The 17,900-nt window shown below is 42.2% G+C and overlaps 1 protein-coding gene across 1 annotated transcript in view; it reads right to left on the bottom strand.

Moving 5' to 3' along the window:
* dicer1 (dicer 1, ribonuclease type III) overlaps positions 1-15,340 on the bottom strand; it is a 31,880-nt gene extending 16,540 nt beyond the window's left edge. The window contains exons 1-18 of the mRNA XM_068717799.1: positions 15,189-15,340; positions 14,880-15,042; positions 14,575-14,705; positions 13,087-13,221; positions 12,833-12,993; positions 12,514-12,682; positions 11,384-11,856; positions 11,048-11,180; positions 10,257-10,499; positions 9,944-10,098; positions 4,422-4,554; positions 4,196-4,271; positions 3,943-4,082; positions 2,587-2,766; positions 2,239-2,452; positions 1,940-2,093; positions 1,675-1,857; positions 688-793 (exon numbers count right to left, since the gene is read on the bottom strand). Of these exons, the coding sequence (XP_068573900.1) occupies positions 688-793; positions 1,675-1,857; positions 1,940-2,093; positions 2,239-2,452; positions 2,587-2,766; positions 3,943-4,082; positions 4,196-4,271; positions 4,422-4,554; positions 9,944-10,098; positions 10,257-10,499; positions 11,048-11,180; positions 11,384-11,856; positions 12,514-12,682; positions 12,833-12,993; positions 13,087-13,221; positions 14,575-14,705; positions 14,880-15,042; positions 15,189-15,302 (3,063 nt within the window). The 5' untranslated portion in view covers positions 15,303-15,340. The remainder of the gene's footprint in view (positions 1-687; positions 794-1,674; positions 1,858-1,939; positions 2,094-2,238; positions 2,453-2,586; positions 2,767-3,942; positions 4,083-4,195; positions 4,272-4,421; positions 4,555-9,943; positions 10,099-10,256; positions 10,500-11,047; positions 11,181-11,383; positions 11,857-12,513; positions 12,683-12,832; positions 12,994-13,086; positions 13,222-14,574; positions 14,706-14,879; positions 15,043-15,188) is intronic.
* Between the last annotated feature and the right edge of the window lie 2,560 nt (positions 15,341-17,900).

Raw genomic sequence — 17,900 nt, 5'->3', positions numbered from 1 at the left:
GGACCCTTGAGTCCAGATGGAAATAAAGAAATGATAGAATGAAAGCCAAATTTGAATGCCCTGCATATATGGAATCACACGTTACAGACAGTGAACGCTGCAGTACGGATCATATATTGGAGCTGTGGTAATGAGGTGTTCAAACAACCAGAGTTTAGGAAAGACAACTGGGTGATCACTAGTGCCTTTCCTGCGAACCTCACGATACACGTGAACAACACATGTAACCATGGTAACTGAACACATCAAAGATGACGACACCTGCCTCAAAATACTTAGGAGACACGAAAATCAAAAAAGCATAATGACAGGCAGGCTGATGAATACTAGAATGCGCCTTTGGTGTTGCTGACTAAAACTAATACACATTTTAATCCAAATATTAATACCAAATTTAAATCCCACTGATCACGGTGTGAGCGAGCGCCGAGTTAAAATATGGAGGGGTTTGTGTTGATTAAGGTGAAAATGTAGACCAGGAAGGTTAAACTAACAGATCCACAAATATGAAAGTTTTTCAGACATCAAAACGCTGCACATCGCTTTATTACACTCATCATTTTCACCCCTTCTCTACAATTACAGTGTACACGCGGTGCGTTATTGGACTCACTGAAATTAATGAGGGGGGCTGCGTTTTCCAGCACAGTGCTGCCATCCTTGTGACCAGCACAGAGGCACCATTACCTGTTTGTTCTGCAGACTCTCCCACTTGGCCTTCCTCTTCTCTGCACTGCTGAGGGGCAGGGCTTTGCCCTTCTGGTTCAGGTGCCGAGGGGTTAACAGGTTCAGTCTGAGAGCACAAAGAAAACAAGAGCCTCAGCTTTAGGCCTGTCCAAACACAACATGTACAACGTGCTGTCATTACACTGGGGCTTTATGACAAATTTGGCTTTTGCTAATCATATAAGAGAAGACTCAGGTTCAAGGACTGACTCAAAGTATTGTGAAAACCTCCTATAACAGTGTCAGACTCACACTGATCTGTTAAAAAAAACATGCAGATCCAGAGTGATCGAGTTATTTATTCCTTGCTTCACAATGCAACTGGCCTGCGGGGAGCTTGGTGGGAGATTCAGGTGTGGTTATGCTAGTAGCGGCTAATGTATCCTGGAGCCTCTACTAGCCTGTAGCAGAGATGAGCAGCAGGCTAAAGGGGTCTGGTTATATCACTTCTTTCTGACTCGAGTGACATCACTTGAGGACATTCATAAGATTTCACTCAGTTCCCTCTGGGAACACTTAAGGCTTTATACTACTTGAAAACCCTGTAAAACACAGGCTGATGTGTGCAATTGGTTGAGTTCCATTGAATAAATTGTGTAACATGGGGCTAGACATTGGAAAAAAATGAAATTGCAATGTTTTTTTCTGCAATGTATATTGTGATATGAAAGGGAAAAAAAATATTTTCACTCTACATTTTCTAGGCTATATTCTAAAGTTAAATTCATTAAATCTGGTGAACTTTGCTTGTGCTCTAGTAAACAATATAAGCATAAATGTAATGGTTATATAGATTTCAATGGAGATGACGCGGCAAAAAAAAGTCACACCCACAAGCCACACAGGGCCGATGGGAACCCACCTGTTGAAGTATAATTATATAAAAAACATCCAAATGAACAGCGGTTTACAGCTATATCTAAGTGTCAGGATCCCGGTGCTGCTGACCTGGAGGAGGTGTGGTCTACGTCCAGAAGCGGCTGGTTCAGGTTGGACAGGTCCAGGTTGTACTTGGTTTTGTAGTACTCGGCAAACGTCTCGTACTCTGGCGAAGGAAACTTACTGAGCGGTGTCAGGTCTGTGTACACATCGGCAACGTAGAAGCGGTGAGGCTGGTCAAAGTTACGATACCTAGGAGGAAGGGAGAGTGAGGCAGTCATTATGTAGCTCAAACCAGTGACATCAGGAGCATTTATACAAGTAACCATGGTACCTTGGAATGATAACAGCATCCTGGTAGTCCTCCAGCTTGAAGGTGAAGGGGTTCTGCTTGGTGTACTGAGTGGTAGGAATGCCGGTGCGGGCCTCAGACTTCTCAATGTCCTCCATGAACATAAAGTCCATATCTAGAGTGTGGGAGTCCCCAACTGAAGGAGTCAAAGAAGGGTGCAGAGAGAGAGCGAGAGAGAGAGAGAGAGAGAGAGAAGAGAGGCGAGAGAGAGCACTGATAAGCATCTCCACACACCAGGACAAAACCATCCACCGGGCTCGAGCGAGAGCGATTCTACTCACCGACATTCAGAGGTAGAACGCAGTAAGCCGAGTCGGCCAGTGTGGGCTTGAACTCCAGCGCCGGCTTCTCCAGGCGGAGGATGTGGGAGAAGATGTACTGGTGCAGGCGGGTGATGAGGTCGAGCTGCACGGTGGTGAGTGCAAAGCCAGACTTCTGCAGCTCGATGGAGATGGTCACCTCGCCCGAGCGAGTGTACACTGGAAAATGGGGGATCTGAACAGAAGGAAAGCACCACCCATAACCGATGATGAGAGGACGACCTGAAGACATTTCTTTCCTTGGATAAGTAAATAAAGAAGGTGAAAACATGTTAGTCTATTTTGAAAGGTTTTAACCGGGTGGCGTACTCGAGGTATGGGTTTGGCAGTCAGGATGCCGAAGCACCTGGTGGTGTCCTCCGGTGGGTAGAGCTTCCTCCTGCGGAAGTTGAGTTCATCAGGGAGAGGGGTGGTGAGGACCATCCCGATCACATACAGGTAGTAAGTCTGCTCTGGTACAGCGTAACTGTCCCGTAGACACTCTGGTATCTGAAGAGGACAACAACGACAAAATATTCTAGAGGAGCATTCCTAATTGCTTATTGTTCATTGACATTTACATAATTTGTTCTGCATTAGTAAAACAAGTATGCGCCCGTCATTACAGGTACACCAAAGCTGGGGACTCTAACCGGGGGATCGCTGTAACTTCTCGGTCTGTATGAAGCACAGACTTGTGTCATTAAGGAAGCACAATCACATACGTTTCTTCTAACTAAATTGTATGGAGATGAGTCCATGAGTACTCCTGGTCTGCACTCAGCGTCTCCTCGTCCTCCTATGCGAGTAGACCTTCCTCAAAGTCTCCCCCTAAACGGCAGCGTTTAAAAACTGATGTCTCTGTGTATTACGCAACTGGTCTCTGGCGTTGCTCGGCAGCAATGCACCCTGGAAGGCTTCTGCTCAGCCCTTTTTCTGCTCCGACAAGCCACGGCGACGGTTGCTATGGGATGGCTCGTCCCCATGACGTAAATCAGGAAGCACTCGGCCAGACATTTCTCCATTCTGGATGGAGGGCATTGTGCTGCATCCGTTTTTTTGGTGTAATCACAGGCAATTATTTTTAGGATAAATTGTATTATTTATATGATGTATTGTTATTGAATGAGAAGCATTGTCCAGCATAATCCCGAGGGGTTTAAATTGAAAAATGAGTATCTACCCAACGAACAAATAACCAAATAGGCAAATATTCGGGTCCAGCCCATAATACTTATTGATAACAGCTACGTGGCCAGTGTTTGAAGACAAAGTCTCCTTCAATAATTCAAGGCAACTGGTGAGTAACTGATATACTAATGTTTTGGGGGTAAAGTATTCCTTTAATATTTTTATTGTATCATCAAATTCCTTGTTAGTGAAATTTAACTGGCAATAAGCCTTATTCTGATCACTGTGATGCATTTTGATCAACTGGCAATTCAAAAAAATGCAATATGTATTTGTGAAGTTGCTTTAATAAGTATATCAGTACTAAAGGTGTGCCATCTTCACATAACAATATGCCGATCTAAAAAGGTCAGTCTGACAGTCAAAAGTGTGTTTGTCCCATTAAACAAACCATAGACATAAATTGTATGTACATTGGATTTGCTTTGCGATGCTCATTCTCAGCATCCACTGAGAGTCAGGGAACTCGAGCTGTAACGGATGAGATTTTCTTACGGCTTTAGGGTAGCACTGCCTCCTCTTGGTGGAGCCGGGCCGGCCTGGTACGCTGGTCTCCTCCTCATCGTGGAGGTCCAGCTCCTCCTCATACTTCACCGTCTCCTTACCCACCGGCATTAGGTGATCATCCAGCTCACCTGGGAGGAAAACAACAAGAAGGTCAGAGAGATGCAGGAGAAAGTTCTATGGCGGCTGACAGGGAATATTATTTACTAATCATACATCTGCAACATTTCAATTGAGATTTTACCTATTTTGTGTAGTTTCTCGCAACATAGTAGTGCAACTGCTTTCTCTGCAAGTCTGGCACAGATCATTGTTGGACCCTGTAAAGACAGTGGCACGTTAATAAGTGTCTGTATTAGACTGTATTAGTGTACTCTGACAAAATCACTCAAGTGTTGAACAGTCAGGGCTCGCCTGCTTAAGGATGTGACCATTACTGAAATTCTTAAAACGTAGATGTTCTTCCTCACCTTAACAGGGACTCGCAGAGGGGAGTTGATGGGTAGGTAGAGTGTGGACTGGAAGCGTTCGTCCTGCCTCTCAGCAGTTTTACACTTGGGTGCCAAGTGGGTGAAAGGGTCACTGGGCAGCCGGGCACAGTACCTGAGCACCAGAGCAACAAAGACATTCAGAAAGTGTGGCCGTGGAAAACTAATATACATGACTGAAGGAACACTTTTGACCTGAGGCAGCGCCATTGAGTTGAAGAAAGAAAATGTTGATATTAGTTAGAGTCTAGTAGCCCATGTGACCTTTAAGATGTCTGTACATTCTAATTACTGTAACATCTGTTCAGTATTCTGTTACTGTTCAGCACTCAACACAGTTTTAATTACTATGTTTTCTATGTACTTGCATAATCATTTGATGGTGTACTGTATTTGCTGCCTAGAATGACCATTTTATTCATATATAATATTTCTTATAATTGGATAAAAGCTTAATATATTAGTGCAATATATTATTATATTAGTGCTGGGCAAGTTAACGCGCTAATGCATTAATTAATTAACGCCGACAATTATTTTATCGCGGGTTAACGCAGTTTATTTATTTTTTTTAATTATTATTATTTTGAAAGTCTGTTGCTCACTGGCTCTGAATACGCATACAGACAGACCATGGGTCACAGGAGGGGCGGGATGTTGATCAGGATTGGCTTGGGATGGGCGTCATCACGCGTCTAAACCAATGAGAGCATTTGGGGTGGGCGCTGCGGCGCTATAGCCCATCAGCGTCGAGATGCTCCTCCTGTCATCATAGATGTCGAATCAGGAAACAACTACTGTATCCGTCTGTGTTCACCCAGAGCTCTACGATATCTCATATTAGTGGAGACCGGACCAAATTATGTGTATAAATGTTTGTGTGTAAACCATATGGTACAAACAATGAATAGACGCTGCCGTATTTACGCCTCGATGCCGTTGTGTTGAGTGTTGATGGAGCTGCTACAATGTTAGCTTAGCCTAGCACCAATCGATCCAGATTCCATTGAGAAAACAAGTATTTTAAAAGTGATTTGCTTGTCGTCTTGTGGAGAGAACGAACAAAACATGAATTCTGACTTTTTACAAATTGGCATCATTACGTTGTTATTTCAGCGTCCCTTTTTGTCCGTTTATTGCAGTTAAATCACAGCAAAATCTGTTTATTTTGTGTTCATACAGCTGTAGTAAACAGCCAACGTGTGACTTGCTAGACACAGTGAATACACCTCGATAAAATCCACGGAGCTCCTCCGGACTATGTTATGAACCCAGGCAAGACGACGTTTAGTTTCCTGATCTGGGACTTCCAAAACAAGTACTAAGCAGTCCAATCTGGGGAAGATTTTCGATTCAATTATAGTGGCTTAAATTATTCATAGAATATTATTTCAACACACATTTCTTTGTTGTGTTGATTTCATAAAATATATATAATATACAATAAATATTTTAACTGCTACTGTGTAAAGGGAATACTGCTGTTAAAAAGCACCTCATTTGTTTAAAGTGTTTCCAAACCAAATGTTATTGCACTTTTGTTCATATAGCAGTACTTTTAAAATAAAATTGCGCAATACACTACTTTTGAATTCATTATTGAATTTTGCGCATAACGAAAAATCATGCGATTAATCGCGATTAAAAATGTTAATCGTTGCCACGCATCGGTTCTTAACACAAGAACCGGTGTTTAACGGTTTAACCAGGGACCCTGTTAACTGGCGACCTTCAGCCGAATGCATCATTCTGCAACAGCTGCCATAACTGCGACAACAACAGACGCATTGGTTAATCCATAACACCAGGCAGCGAGCGGAGAACAGCTGTTTGTGTGGCGTCTCTTCCTGTTTCCTTCACATACATTCCCCTGGGTCCTAAGTCCCTCCCTGTACAGCTTCTTATCACCCTCTATGTACCAACGTATATTTATAACAAATACTATATTACACGCTAATCAGCATTGCATATGTCTGACCAAAATACCCAAAAAAGAAATGATTCATTTAAATTATTTTTAAAGTGTTTTTGTTTGGAATATGTATAATAAGCATATCATTTAGTTATCGCTACTGGGAATTTAACAAACAAAAAAAAACATGACGTAGATAGGTTTACAGTTTTCAAGATGTATATTTCAAATTGCATCTATTACACACATGAAAATAAAGTTGTGAACACCGGATCACCAGAATCATTATAATTGTATTTTAACTGCTACTGTGTAAAGGGAATACTGCTGTTAAAAAGAACCTTATTAGGGCTCGAGCCACCGACAACGTCGGGCCAGCGAAGGCCCTATTGAAATTGTATGGGGTATTATTAGGGCCCGAGCAACCGACAATGTCGGGCCAGCGAAGGCCCTATTGAGTTTCTAAGAGTTTTTATTAGGGCCCGAGCCACCGACAACGTCGGGCCAGCGAAGGCCCTATTGAAATTCTATGGGGTATTATTATTATTATTATTCTGATTTTTATTTTTGTACTTTGGGCGCATATTTGGGATACTTGCCATGCATGAAAACTCACCAAATTTTGCAGACTTGTCAGGCCTGGTGAAAATAGAGGTATGATATAGGTTTCATATATGTGTGAAAAGAAATGGCTCTCTAGCGCCCCCTCAAAGTTGGACCGGCGACGCCCCTCGGCCAGTATGTCCGATTTACTCGAAATTCGACACACATGTCCAGATCCACTAGCTCTACAAAAAAGCCTCTCAGACCCCTAATCTCCGCCAACCTAGATTTTCCGCCATCTTGAATTTTGTGAAAAACACATTTTTGAGAACTCCTCCTACACACTTGGTCCAATTGCTACCAAATTTTCTGTGGATCATTATTGGATCAAGATCACATGAAGATATCAAAAGCTTGTTGATATCTTAAAGCGTTAAGAAGATACGGACCAATGAACTTCTTGGGGCGTGGCTTGTTTTTCAATACACATAACTTCTCAACCGTGTATCCTAAAATCACCAAATTTGCAGTATTTGTGCATATTGCATGGTGGAACATACCCTACAATTTTCATTCCATTCAACCCATAGGGGGCGCTACAGTAATTCACTCGATTTCAGTTTTTTGGTGATTTTTCGCGTTTTCAGCCTTTGTATTTGAACAAACTCCTCCTAGAGAATTCATGCGATCGACTTCAAATTTGGTCGGGATGCTATTAAGACCTTTGTGATGAAAAGTTATCAAAAGCTAGAGTTTTCATCAAAGAACCTTGACGTGGCGGGGCGGCCATTTTGCCTCATTGGCCGGGAAGAAAGAAGTTGTTATAACTCCAAGTTACATTATTCAATCTGCACGAAATTTCTTATGCATGATGCTACTTCAACTCTTAGCACATTTCAATTGAAAAATGTTCAATAACTCATAGTGCCACCTACTGGCAAAAGGAAATGTCATATTTTATACTTTTATTTACTCCTCCTAGCCAGTTCACCAGATCAGTCTGAAATTTTGTAAAGATAGTCTTAACACGTTGATGATGCACCAACATGAATATTGGGAGTTTTCGTTGAACGCTGTTGCCGCGGCAACGCATCATTCGCCATGAAAAAGTAGGCTGATGGATCAGTGGCTTGCGATGCTCAAAAACTCATGGAACTTTATACATGTGTTATAGGTAATGGGAGGACATATTTTATATGGGTGTTTGGCTTGGCCGTTTTAAATTGCCTCCATAGCGCCCCCTACAATATTTCAAAAGAGCAGCCCCAGCGCTACGTTTGAGGTACCTGTATGAAACTTGGTAGGATTATGTATCTCAGAGAGACTTACAAATACGTCTATTGGGACCATGCTCTAAACCGTACCGGAAGTCGGCCATTTTGATTTTTGTGTCATTTTTCAATGGATTTAGGCTCATTTCTAGTCGCTATACTTTAACAAACTCCTCATAGGCACTTTGTCGGATCCACTTCAAATTTGGTCTGTACAGTCTCAAGACCTTTGTGATTAAAAGTTATCAAAAGCTTTACGTTTGACCAAATGGCTTAGCCGTAGCGGGCGGCTACTTTACGTGACTCCCCATGAAAAAAGCTGATGTAACTCAGCCGGACTTGTTCCAAACGCTCCTAAACTTCCCATGCTTGATAACACTCATGGCCTGAGGATGTCTACAAGCTAATTTTCACTAATACTCACAGCGCCACCTGCTGGCCAAAGTAATTCTGCGTTTTTTGACAACTGGCATCCGATTTACATGACTTTTACACAATGTTGTCTACAGTTGTTATAGAGCAACATAAAACATGTTTTTGCATGCTCTGTAGCACCACACAGCGGATACAGGATGCTGTGGACTATTTGCATAGCATCATTTCCTGCGTCACGCAGTCCAAGCAGAAAAAAATCATCGGATTGCTAAGCGCGTTGTCCGACTGTCGCAGACAATCTCGGCTGCATACGTTGGAGTCCCGCCGGCACCCCCGACGTGCGGGAGGAGGCGAGGGCCCGTTCATCGCTGCTCGCAGCTTTAATTTGTTTAAAGTGTTTTCAAACCAAATGTTGAAAAGTGCGCAATACACTACTTTTTAATTCATTATTGAAATGTGCGCATAAAAAAGGGCTGGATTAAAGAATACCTGACAACAGAAAGCTTTTGAAAAATGTGCATCTTAAAATAAAGTACTTAATTTTAGAAAAATGAATTTAACTGAAATGCCCTGCAGCTTTAAATTCAGTTCATTCAGGTGTGAAGTGATGTCAATAAAAAGCCACGATATAATATTTTTCTCATCTTCAAACAAGAGAAGTCTGTGAGCATGGACTTTATCTGTTGTTATTAAACCTCTTGTTTCAGCTCTATCCTCTCTGTTAACATCATAGTTGGTCATGAATTATTGTGTTAGGATTCTGATCATATTGGGCTCTTAGGTTGTTCATTATCTGTGTCTTCATTTCAGATGTGATTGGGTACGTTTGCTCAAAAGAGTTGTGCTTTGTCTCGTAGTAACACTTCACTCGCTTTAATAATCATCACGGTCTCTGAACATATGAGACACACTGGTTTTAAACTGTCCGTGGGAAGAATTAACCTATAAGAGTCTGTTCATTCTTGGATAAAGACTCTGGTCTCTCTGACCATTTTTTATTAGTGACCCCTGTACTAGGCATTACGGTAATTACAGACTTCAAAATAAAAGTGACCTTTTGGTGAATGTAATTTCACATTTATTCAGTCAGTCAGTCAAAAATAAATAAATACAACTAAATGAATATATATTGAAGAAATAAAATGAATTCTTGAAAATGCTACTGTCTGCAAAAAGTATTTCAGAGAAAAATTGAATTTCAATAATTTCAACTCAATAATAACATATTTCCAAAGACCAATCTGACTTAAAAATGATGGTACATCACCTTAGAGTGTTCAGATTAGTTAAACCAAACAGTAAATCTGAAAATATCTAGATATATATCTATATTGCGGCATGGCCTAAATATATTATTTACAGGCGATATCGCCCAGCCCTACTGTGAAGAAACATTCTTCTACCTGTTAATGTGTCCGATGGCTGTGTTGATGGTGACCCGCGGACCTCCATCCTCAGAGTGGAGCACGTAGGGTGGGAGGATGTTGTCGTCGTCCAGCACCTGCTCCACTTCAAACTCACTCACCTCCACCGACTTGGAGCACTTGTTCCTTAAGATCTGCTCACAAGTCAAATAAGATCATCATCACAATATTATATAGTATATCTACTAACATAACTCCTAGATCAGAAACTACCAGTTTCTAAATTTCTCCTGACATTATTGAAATAATCAACCGCTGACTGAACCAAACGAGACAAAAAGCCAACGGTCACCTTCTCTATGGCCTTGTATGTGGTGAGATCGTCTCCGAAGGTTCTGGTCCTCTCACTGTCCGCTAGCATGATGTAGTTGGAGACCGGTGCTCGGGCTCGGCCTTTAGACTGGACGTAGGACCTGTACTCTGTGGGCAGGTCGAACCGCACCACCAGGTTACACTTTGGGATATCCACGCCTTCCTCCACGATGCTGGTGGCGATCAGCAAGTTGGTTTCATGAGCCCGGAATTTGCGGAGAACCTGAGAATGAAAACGGGGGGGAGACAAAGTCTTGATACTGCTTTGATACTCAGTGAGAAATGCTTTCTGAACTATTTTATCTAACGAGATAATAAAACAACTCAACATTTTGTTTGACATTCACAAGCTTCCCACATTATTTAATTTACAAAATTCAATAGTTTGTTATTGTATCTTGTCAATACCAAAAAGTGACAGGGTCTGAATGGAACAGGTAATTCCAAAATTCTTAATTGTTCTTTATTCAACAATAAAGAACGTAATTTTAACTATAATATAGGCGGGACCAGCGGCAGAACAAAGAGCGTTCCAAACCGCTGCAGCTGCTCCCAGCGGGCGTTCAGTGGCCTCGTCTCTCAATCCTGACAATTATGCTGCTACAATGCGTAAAGTTGGCAGTTTGCAGGGTCGGGGTCGGTTGCGTTTTGTAAAGTATAATATAATTATGTTAAAAATAATTAAATATGTGTCAAAAAGCTACCAGGTAGAGTGCACCTTGCACTGTTCCCCCCCATGGATATTCCTGTGAGTGATTCCTGCCTGTTTACCTCCTCTTGTTTCCTGAACTCCACCTCCATCTGCTTGTTCCGCGGCTGGTTCTTGCCGATGCTGTGGCCGGTGATGAAGTTGCTGCTGATGTAAGCCAGCTCCGGGTCCTGCTTCCCTGCCTCTTTGATCAGACTGAGGAGGAAACGCAGACTGCGTGAGTCACTGACACTGACATTTTACTACTTCTCTCAGCTGCAGTGGCCAGGAAATAAAACAGTGTATTCAACAGGGTCACGGTTCTGGTTAAAACAAGACGTTTACGTCACATTAAAAGGTCAGCAACAGCCGCATATGAAAGTATAATATACATCACAAAGAAAAGGACGCCGCCCTACCGATTGAGGACGACAGCAGTGTAGCGCCTCTCCACAAAGATGATGCCACACAGGATGTTGGTGAACGGCGAGGGAAAGTTTGCCTCAGGCCTCTCTTTGGCCTCCACCTCCTCGTCCTCGTCCTCATCCTCGGAGTCGCTCCACGACACGTAGTTGTCCTGGTTACGGTTGTTGTACCACTCCACGCTTTCAAACTGCTGCCGCTCAAAGGGCTTGTACTCGTGCAGGATCTCGAGCAGCCGGAGGACCTTGGGGGTGACGAACTTGAGGTCCAGCGAGGCGGGCGAGAAGTGCTCCTCGCAGAGAGCGTGCACCTTGCGCAGGATGGTGTCTGTGAAGAGCAAAAATTTTCGGCTGAGCTCCTCCTGCTCGTGTTTTATGTACTTCTGTAGCTCCCGCACCATGATGCCCGCTGCCTTATCTGCACACCAGGGACCCAGAACCTGCAGCACGGCCAAGCAGTCCCCCAGGACCTGAACAGGATAGAGAGAGTGTGAACAACAGTTGAATTTGGATTTTTACTCCCACTTACGCCTTAAACTCTTTATGAACTCAAACTTTAACTGAATATTGACCGGAGGAAACTAGGTCTAAATTTAGCGCCTGGGCCAGGGATTAGAGCCCCTTTTCAACAGCAGGAACTCTCCCCCAGGGACAAGTAACATTTTGAGGAACTCATTGTATTTCGACTGCAGGGACCAGGCTCTAAATTAAGTTCCAGGGACATCTTATTCCCCAAAAAGGCCCTGGTTGAGGTACTGCTCGTGTACCACACAAAAGAAGGTATCGACCATTTTAAGGCGAGGGGAAAGCATATCTCTTTGTTTGATAACAATTAGAGTAAAGTTTCCAACTGTGACTCTGCATTTCATTCCTTACATAGTGCAACAGTAAATACTTTTAAACTGTAAATGTCCCAGTGACACAAAAAACAAGCTTAATTTTTTTCTTCCCAACAAGATGAAAGATGTGGATTTCTAACTACAAGAAATTCCTTTCACAGGGTTAAAATAACATGCACCATTTTTTTTATCAACATTTGTTTTACTGAACCATTTGGTTTAATACACCTTCTTTCTCGGCACTTCTGCCACTGCTGAAAAAACTAAATGAATCTTTGTAGCTCTGACCTGTTTGGCGATGAACGTGGAATCGCGGTCCTCTCTGGTAACACATATGTTGCAGTCACTCAGGAAGTGGAGCGCTTCATCCAGCTCTGCCTGCAGACAGGAAGAGAGGCCGCTCTTATCCACGTAGGGGCCACAGTCCAGCACCACTTCTCTGGGCTGAGAGGCGTATCTGAAATATAAAACGTACACCTTGGAGACCATGCTGGTCTTTTGCCGTCATTGATTCTCATTCCTCAGGTGATTTTACTCTCTGTTCGAACAAAGTGATCAGTGAAATCACTTGCTGCAAACTTATAGCTAACAAAACTCCTAGTTTTACCTGTCCAAGACCACAAGGTCAGTGGCAGTTTCAGCGTTGCTCTTCAGGATCCTCTCCAGATTCTGGATCTTGTGCTCCAGGTCTGACGGGTCACACCTCCCATTCAGGATGGAGGCCGTGAGACCCAGGATACGGGGACTGCACGAGCAGCCATCAAACAGCTGCACAGAGGGAGCGGAGAGCAGGTCATTCACAAATCTCTTGGCAAAGAAAAAAAGAAGAAGGTGAATTTGACTTTGCGACCACCATCTCACCTTCATTATCTCACAGTAAGGGTGGTCTGTGATGGCCAGGTGACAGTCATCAAACACCACCAGGTTGATTTTAGACAACGGTAAGATTTTATTCCTCAGAACGTGCAGGAATATGTGGCAAGTCATGACCAGCACCTGTATAGGAGAAGGTTGAGAAGAACATGTTATTGTCAGCAGTGATGACCATGATTCAGTCCAACTAGGGAATGACATTCAGCGTATGTGAGAGATAGAGCTGCTTATTTGAGTGATGGCCACTTCTGCTGTAGCGCACTGGTATTAGTGAACGACCATCTCAACACTTACTTTTTATTTTTCTATCACAGAGTAAAAGTCACACATCAAAAATGTTGATCATGTGACATTAAACGTACAGTTCTCACCAGATCATATGAGACTGGGAGATATTTTAGGAGTTTACCAGGACAGTTAGATAAAGCTCACTCTGTGGTGGCTGCTCGATCATGTTGCACTCATGGGGGGAAACGGATCACAAGACTCGTGACTCGGTTTTGAGTCACAGATCGGATCGGCAGAAAAAGAAGGGAGCAAATAATTTTTTTTAGAGATGCCCCAATCACGTTTTTATTTGCAAATTGTCAATGAGCCAGATTGGCCAGGACAGATTGTGTTTGTCGTTTTGCTCAAGCAGCTGGTATATAAAGCTTCAGACTATGTTTTTTCACCGCCATCCCAAAAAATCCTTTCACCCACTCTTAAGTCAGTGTTGAAATCGTCACAAATTCTAAATTTTAACTTATTCATTTGCTATGGGTTAGGTTTAGCCATTAGTGGTTATTTGCATACAAACACAAAATCAAACAATTAGTAAAGAAAAGATCAGTCAGTAATAGTTTTAATGATGAAATATAATGTGCTTAGAGCTAGTGTTAGGTTAAACAGCTCATAATTCATCTCTAATATCTTTCTTATATAAATATAAGAAAGTGTCTTCATTTCAGAACAAACAACTGGATTTATTCAAGTTTATCACCAAAACTACATTTTACAAGATTACCTTTGAACACATCGTGATAACATTAGGATTTATCATCAATATCATCACCCAATACTCATTTCTACCAATTAGAGCTTGAACATATCATAATGCTAATCAATGGAACCACCGTCCATTAGCTGTTAGCTACTGTGCTGCTAACGTTTCTAGCTCTGCTCCTGCCGATTTAAAGACACGAGTGTTGATTACAATGTTTCATCATCCGCGATCAGTGACCAGAATGCATCAATGCTGATCTTGTGGTCAAATAGTTTTACTGAATGTTGGCAGAAGATCGGCAGCAAAGCTTCATTTCACACTATGACGGTTAAACTGTGTAATTAATCCACAGTGCATGTGCGAGCCAAACTGTAGGCCTTAAATAATGCATTTCTGTATTTGAAAGGCAGTCAGTAAGACAGTAAGCATGTAGCTAGTGTTAACTTATTTAAAACAAACACTGTAGAAGGCAATGAGAATGATCAGCACACCTGATTCTCCATTATCTCTTGACTCCACCGTTGGTCAGTCCATGATGAGGTCTCCTCCACATCTGTATACTCTCCCACTTGGAGGTCAGAGTGAGTCCTGACTGCAGCTGCTTGCTGAACTACAGACAGAGCTGTACATTCCAGACCAGAGAAACGGTAAACTACTTGGAAAGATCCAATTAAATGTAAATGACTATGAGCATTTGAATGAAATCTGAGTATCAACAATGCTGTTTTCAAAATGTATTTCATAGTTCACAAAAGTGACATGAAAACTTTCTGTGGTACATCAAAAACAGGGGTACCTGTGTTCACCAGAAAAACAGTCCTCTTCGCATTTTCTTGGTAATGTCCCCGGATTTGGTGGGAGAGCTCCTTTGTTAGAAGTACTGCAATAAAGGTCTTCCCTGAGCCAGTATTCAAGCACACAATAGTATTATGTTCAAGAGCTGCTTCCAGAAGTTCTACCTGTGGAGGAAGGTACAGGTTCAGACAGTGAGCTGATGGAGGAAAGTGAATACATTATAAAAGAACAGCAATGAATAGTTTTTGACACACCTCAGCCTGTATGCATTTACAATTTAACACATTTATGTGAACGGCCGCCTCCTCACCTGATATTTCCTAGGTGTATAGATGTTGTCGTGGATGGCCTCCTGCTGCCATGGCAGACCAAAGAAAGGCCCCATGGGTGAAGTGGCAGGGGTGACAAGCTGCAGGCCTGCCATGCTTCAAAGAGGTGGAAGTGAGGGGGGGGGGGGGGGGGGGCTGGGCTCCTCCAGTCGTCCACTTTATCTCATTTCATCATCCTCTTCGGTTCAGAAGTTCACTGGCAGGGGAGATGAGGAGACCGTGTTAACGTACTAGAGATCAGCTAGTCTCGATCACTGGTGGGCCTCAGAGCGCCATCTAAAAGGCAGAGGGGCTGCCAAATGGTTAGGTGAAAACTACTAAGCTATTCAAGTTTGTATCCAAACGTGCTCAAGACTTCACATGATTAAAAAATGTAAAATCAAAATGCTGAATTCTAATGAGCAATTAGGTTTTATTATTATCACACCAATCACGATGCAACATCCGGTAGACAAGAGTGTTCCCTCGGATGCAGAGACACAAAATTGATCGTTTTTGGGAACAAAAAAGTGATGTAGGAGACAGCTCCAAGGCATGTGGTGAGGAAATATACTTGAATTCATTCAATTTAGATTTATAATGTCAAGCAGTAATGGGCGAGCAGCAGAGTATTACATTTAGTCATTACTGCTGACAGTGGCATAACATAATTTCAGCCCAGTTTATTTTTTCCTTTTTCTATCATGTGTTTTTTTCCCATTTATTTGGAACGGTGGTCCTCGGATGTTTTTTTTAAACAAATCAGATGTGGGCCTTTACCTGTTGAGGTAGAGAACCCCTGCAGTAAATGTCAGGTATAACAGTGGACACAATGTTGTTTGACCAGTGAAAGAGTCTGGTTGGCATAATCTGGTGAAAGAGCTAACATGTTTGACCAGACAAAGTCTTTTCACAAGCTGGTTTAGAGCTCGAGAACAGCTGTCTTAGAGCTCAATAGCTGCTTGTTTAGGGCTTTAGAAAAGGTTGTTCAGAGCCTGTTTAGAACATGATTAGAGTCTTTAGAGCCTCTTTAGAACATGCTATTAGGAGCTTACTTACAGCTTGTTCACAATGTGACAAAAGTAGTGCAGGGCAACGATTATAATTTGTAATCGCGATTAATCGCATGATTTTCTGCGATTAATCGCATTGTTATGCGCAAAATTCAATAATGAATTCCAAAGTAGTGTATTGCGCACTTTTATTTTAAAAGTACCGCTATATGAACAAAAGTGCAATAACATTTGGTTTGCAAACATTTTAAACAAATGAGGTGCTTTTCAACAGAAGTATTCCCTTTACACACTGACAGAACGCTAGAGACTGCGAGGCAGGGGACGTGTTCAAAAGGCAGATGTCTCGCAGCAGCAATCATATTTCTTGCACTATCTGTGCTCAGTGTGCTGACTTTATTTGAAACGTTCCACTGCTGTGCAACATGAATAAAATGTGCGCACGTTTCAGCAAAATGTCTGTCTTCTGTTTTCATGACAGTCAGAGCATGTGAATGCAGCTCCTACTGTTCATCAATATAATGCACTGTAACTCCGAGGTGATTATGGTTACCCAGCGATGTCCAGTAGTCTCCAGTGAGAGCAACAGTTGGTGCACGTTGTAACGCCATCGCTTTTGTAGTCCTCTCCTTTTCATACAACTCGTGTATTCTTCTTGTGATGGTGCATCTTGAGGGAGGCTCATACGTGCCGTCATTCGTTGCGATCCTAAGAACGTTCCTCAGACCGACATCTTCCACAATACTAATCGGCCTGCAGTTTGTAGATATCCACTTCGCTGTGGCATTTGTTAGCTTGTCTTTCGTTTGTTTATCTATACTTCTCCCACACGCTGCATGCAACGTAGTCTGCCGAAGCCTCCCTCCACCATTGCCGGTGAGCAACGGACTTTCAAAATAATAATAATTAAAAAAACTGCGTTAATGCGCGATAAAATAATTGTCGCCGTTAATTAATTAATGCTTTAACGCGAAAATAACGTGTTAACTTGCCCAGCCCTAGACAAAAGCTTATTTAGAGCTAGATAAATGCTTGTTTACAGTTTGAAAAAAGATTGTCCAGAGCTTGTTTAGAACATGTTTAGAAATTAGAGCCTCTTTAGAGCTTGATAACAGGCTGCTTGGAGCTTGGAGTTCCGAATGTGATAACAGGGTGTTTAGAGCTGAAGAACAGCTGATTTGAGCTTTTTCAGAATATTACAACAGAGAACAGCTTGTTTAGCATTTGATTAGAGCTTGAGAACAGATTGTTTGGAAGTAACTTAGAGCTTGTTTAGAATGTGAGGGCAGCTTGTTTGGAGCTAAAGAACAAGTGGTTTGGAGCTTCTTTGAATAATGACTATAGCTTGTGTGGAGCTTGTTTAGAAAGTGAGAACAGTTTGTTAGAGCATCTTTAGTCCTGGACAACAGCTTGTTTAGAGTTCTAGAGCATCAACCCGCACTGGACCCGTTCATATGAGTCAGCAAACACTGTGTCGAAGTGTAGTTCATACACTTACCTAATAAACCAGAGAATCTTACAGTAACACTAGGCTTTATGATCAAAGAAAGTTTTCTATCACATCTACACTTCTGTCCATACCATGAAGCCTGATCTTGAATCTGGTTCATTTAGAGCTTCAGAATAGCTTGTTTAGAGCTAAGGCCAGCTTGTCTGGCACATGACAACAACCTGTTAGAGATCTATAACAGCTGGAGATTA

The sequence above is a fragment of the Cebidichthys violaceus genome, unplaced genomic scaffold, assembly GCF_023349555.1.
Source record: "Cebidichthys violaceus isolate CVI_PGR_0920_01 unplaced genomic scaffold, fCebVio1.0.p SCAF_22, whole genome shotgun sequence".
Taxonomy (NCBI): Eukaryota; Metazoa; Chordata; class Actinopteri; order Perciformes; family Stichaeidae; genus Cebidichthys; species Cebidichthys violaceus.
The sequence above is the reverse complement of the archived record's forward strand: the minus strand, read 5'-3'. Positions and strand labels throughout refer to the sequence as shown.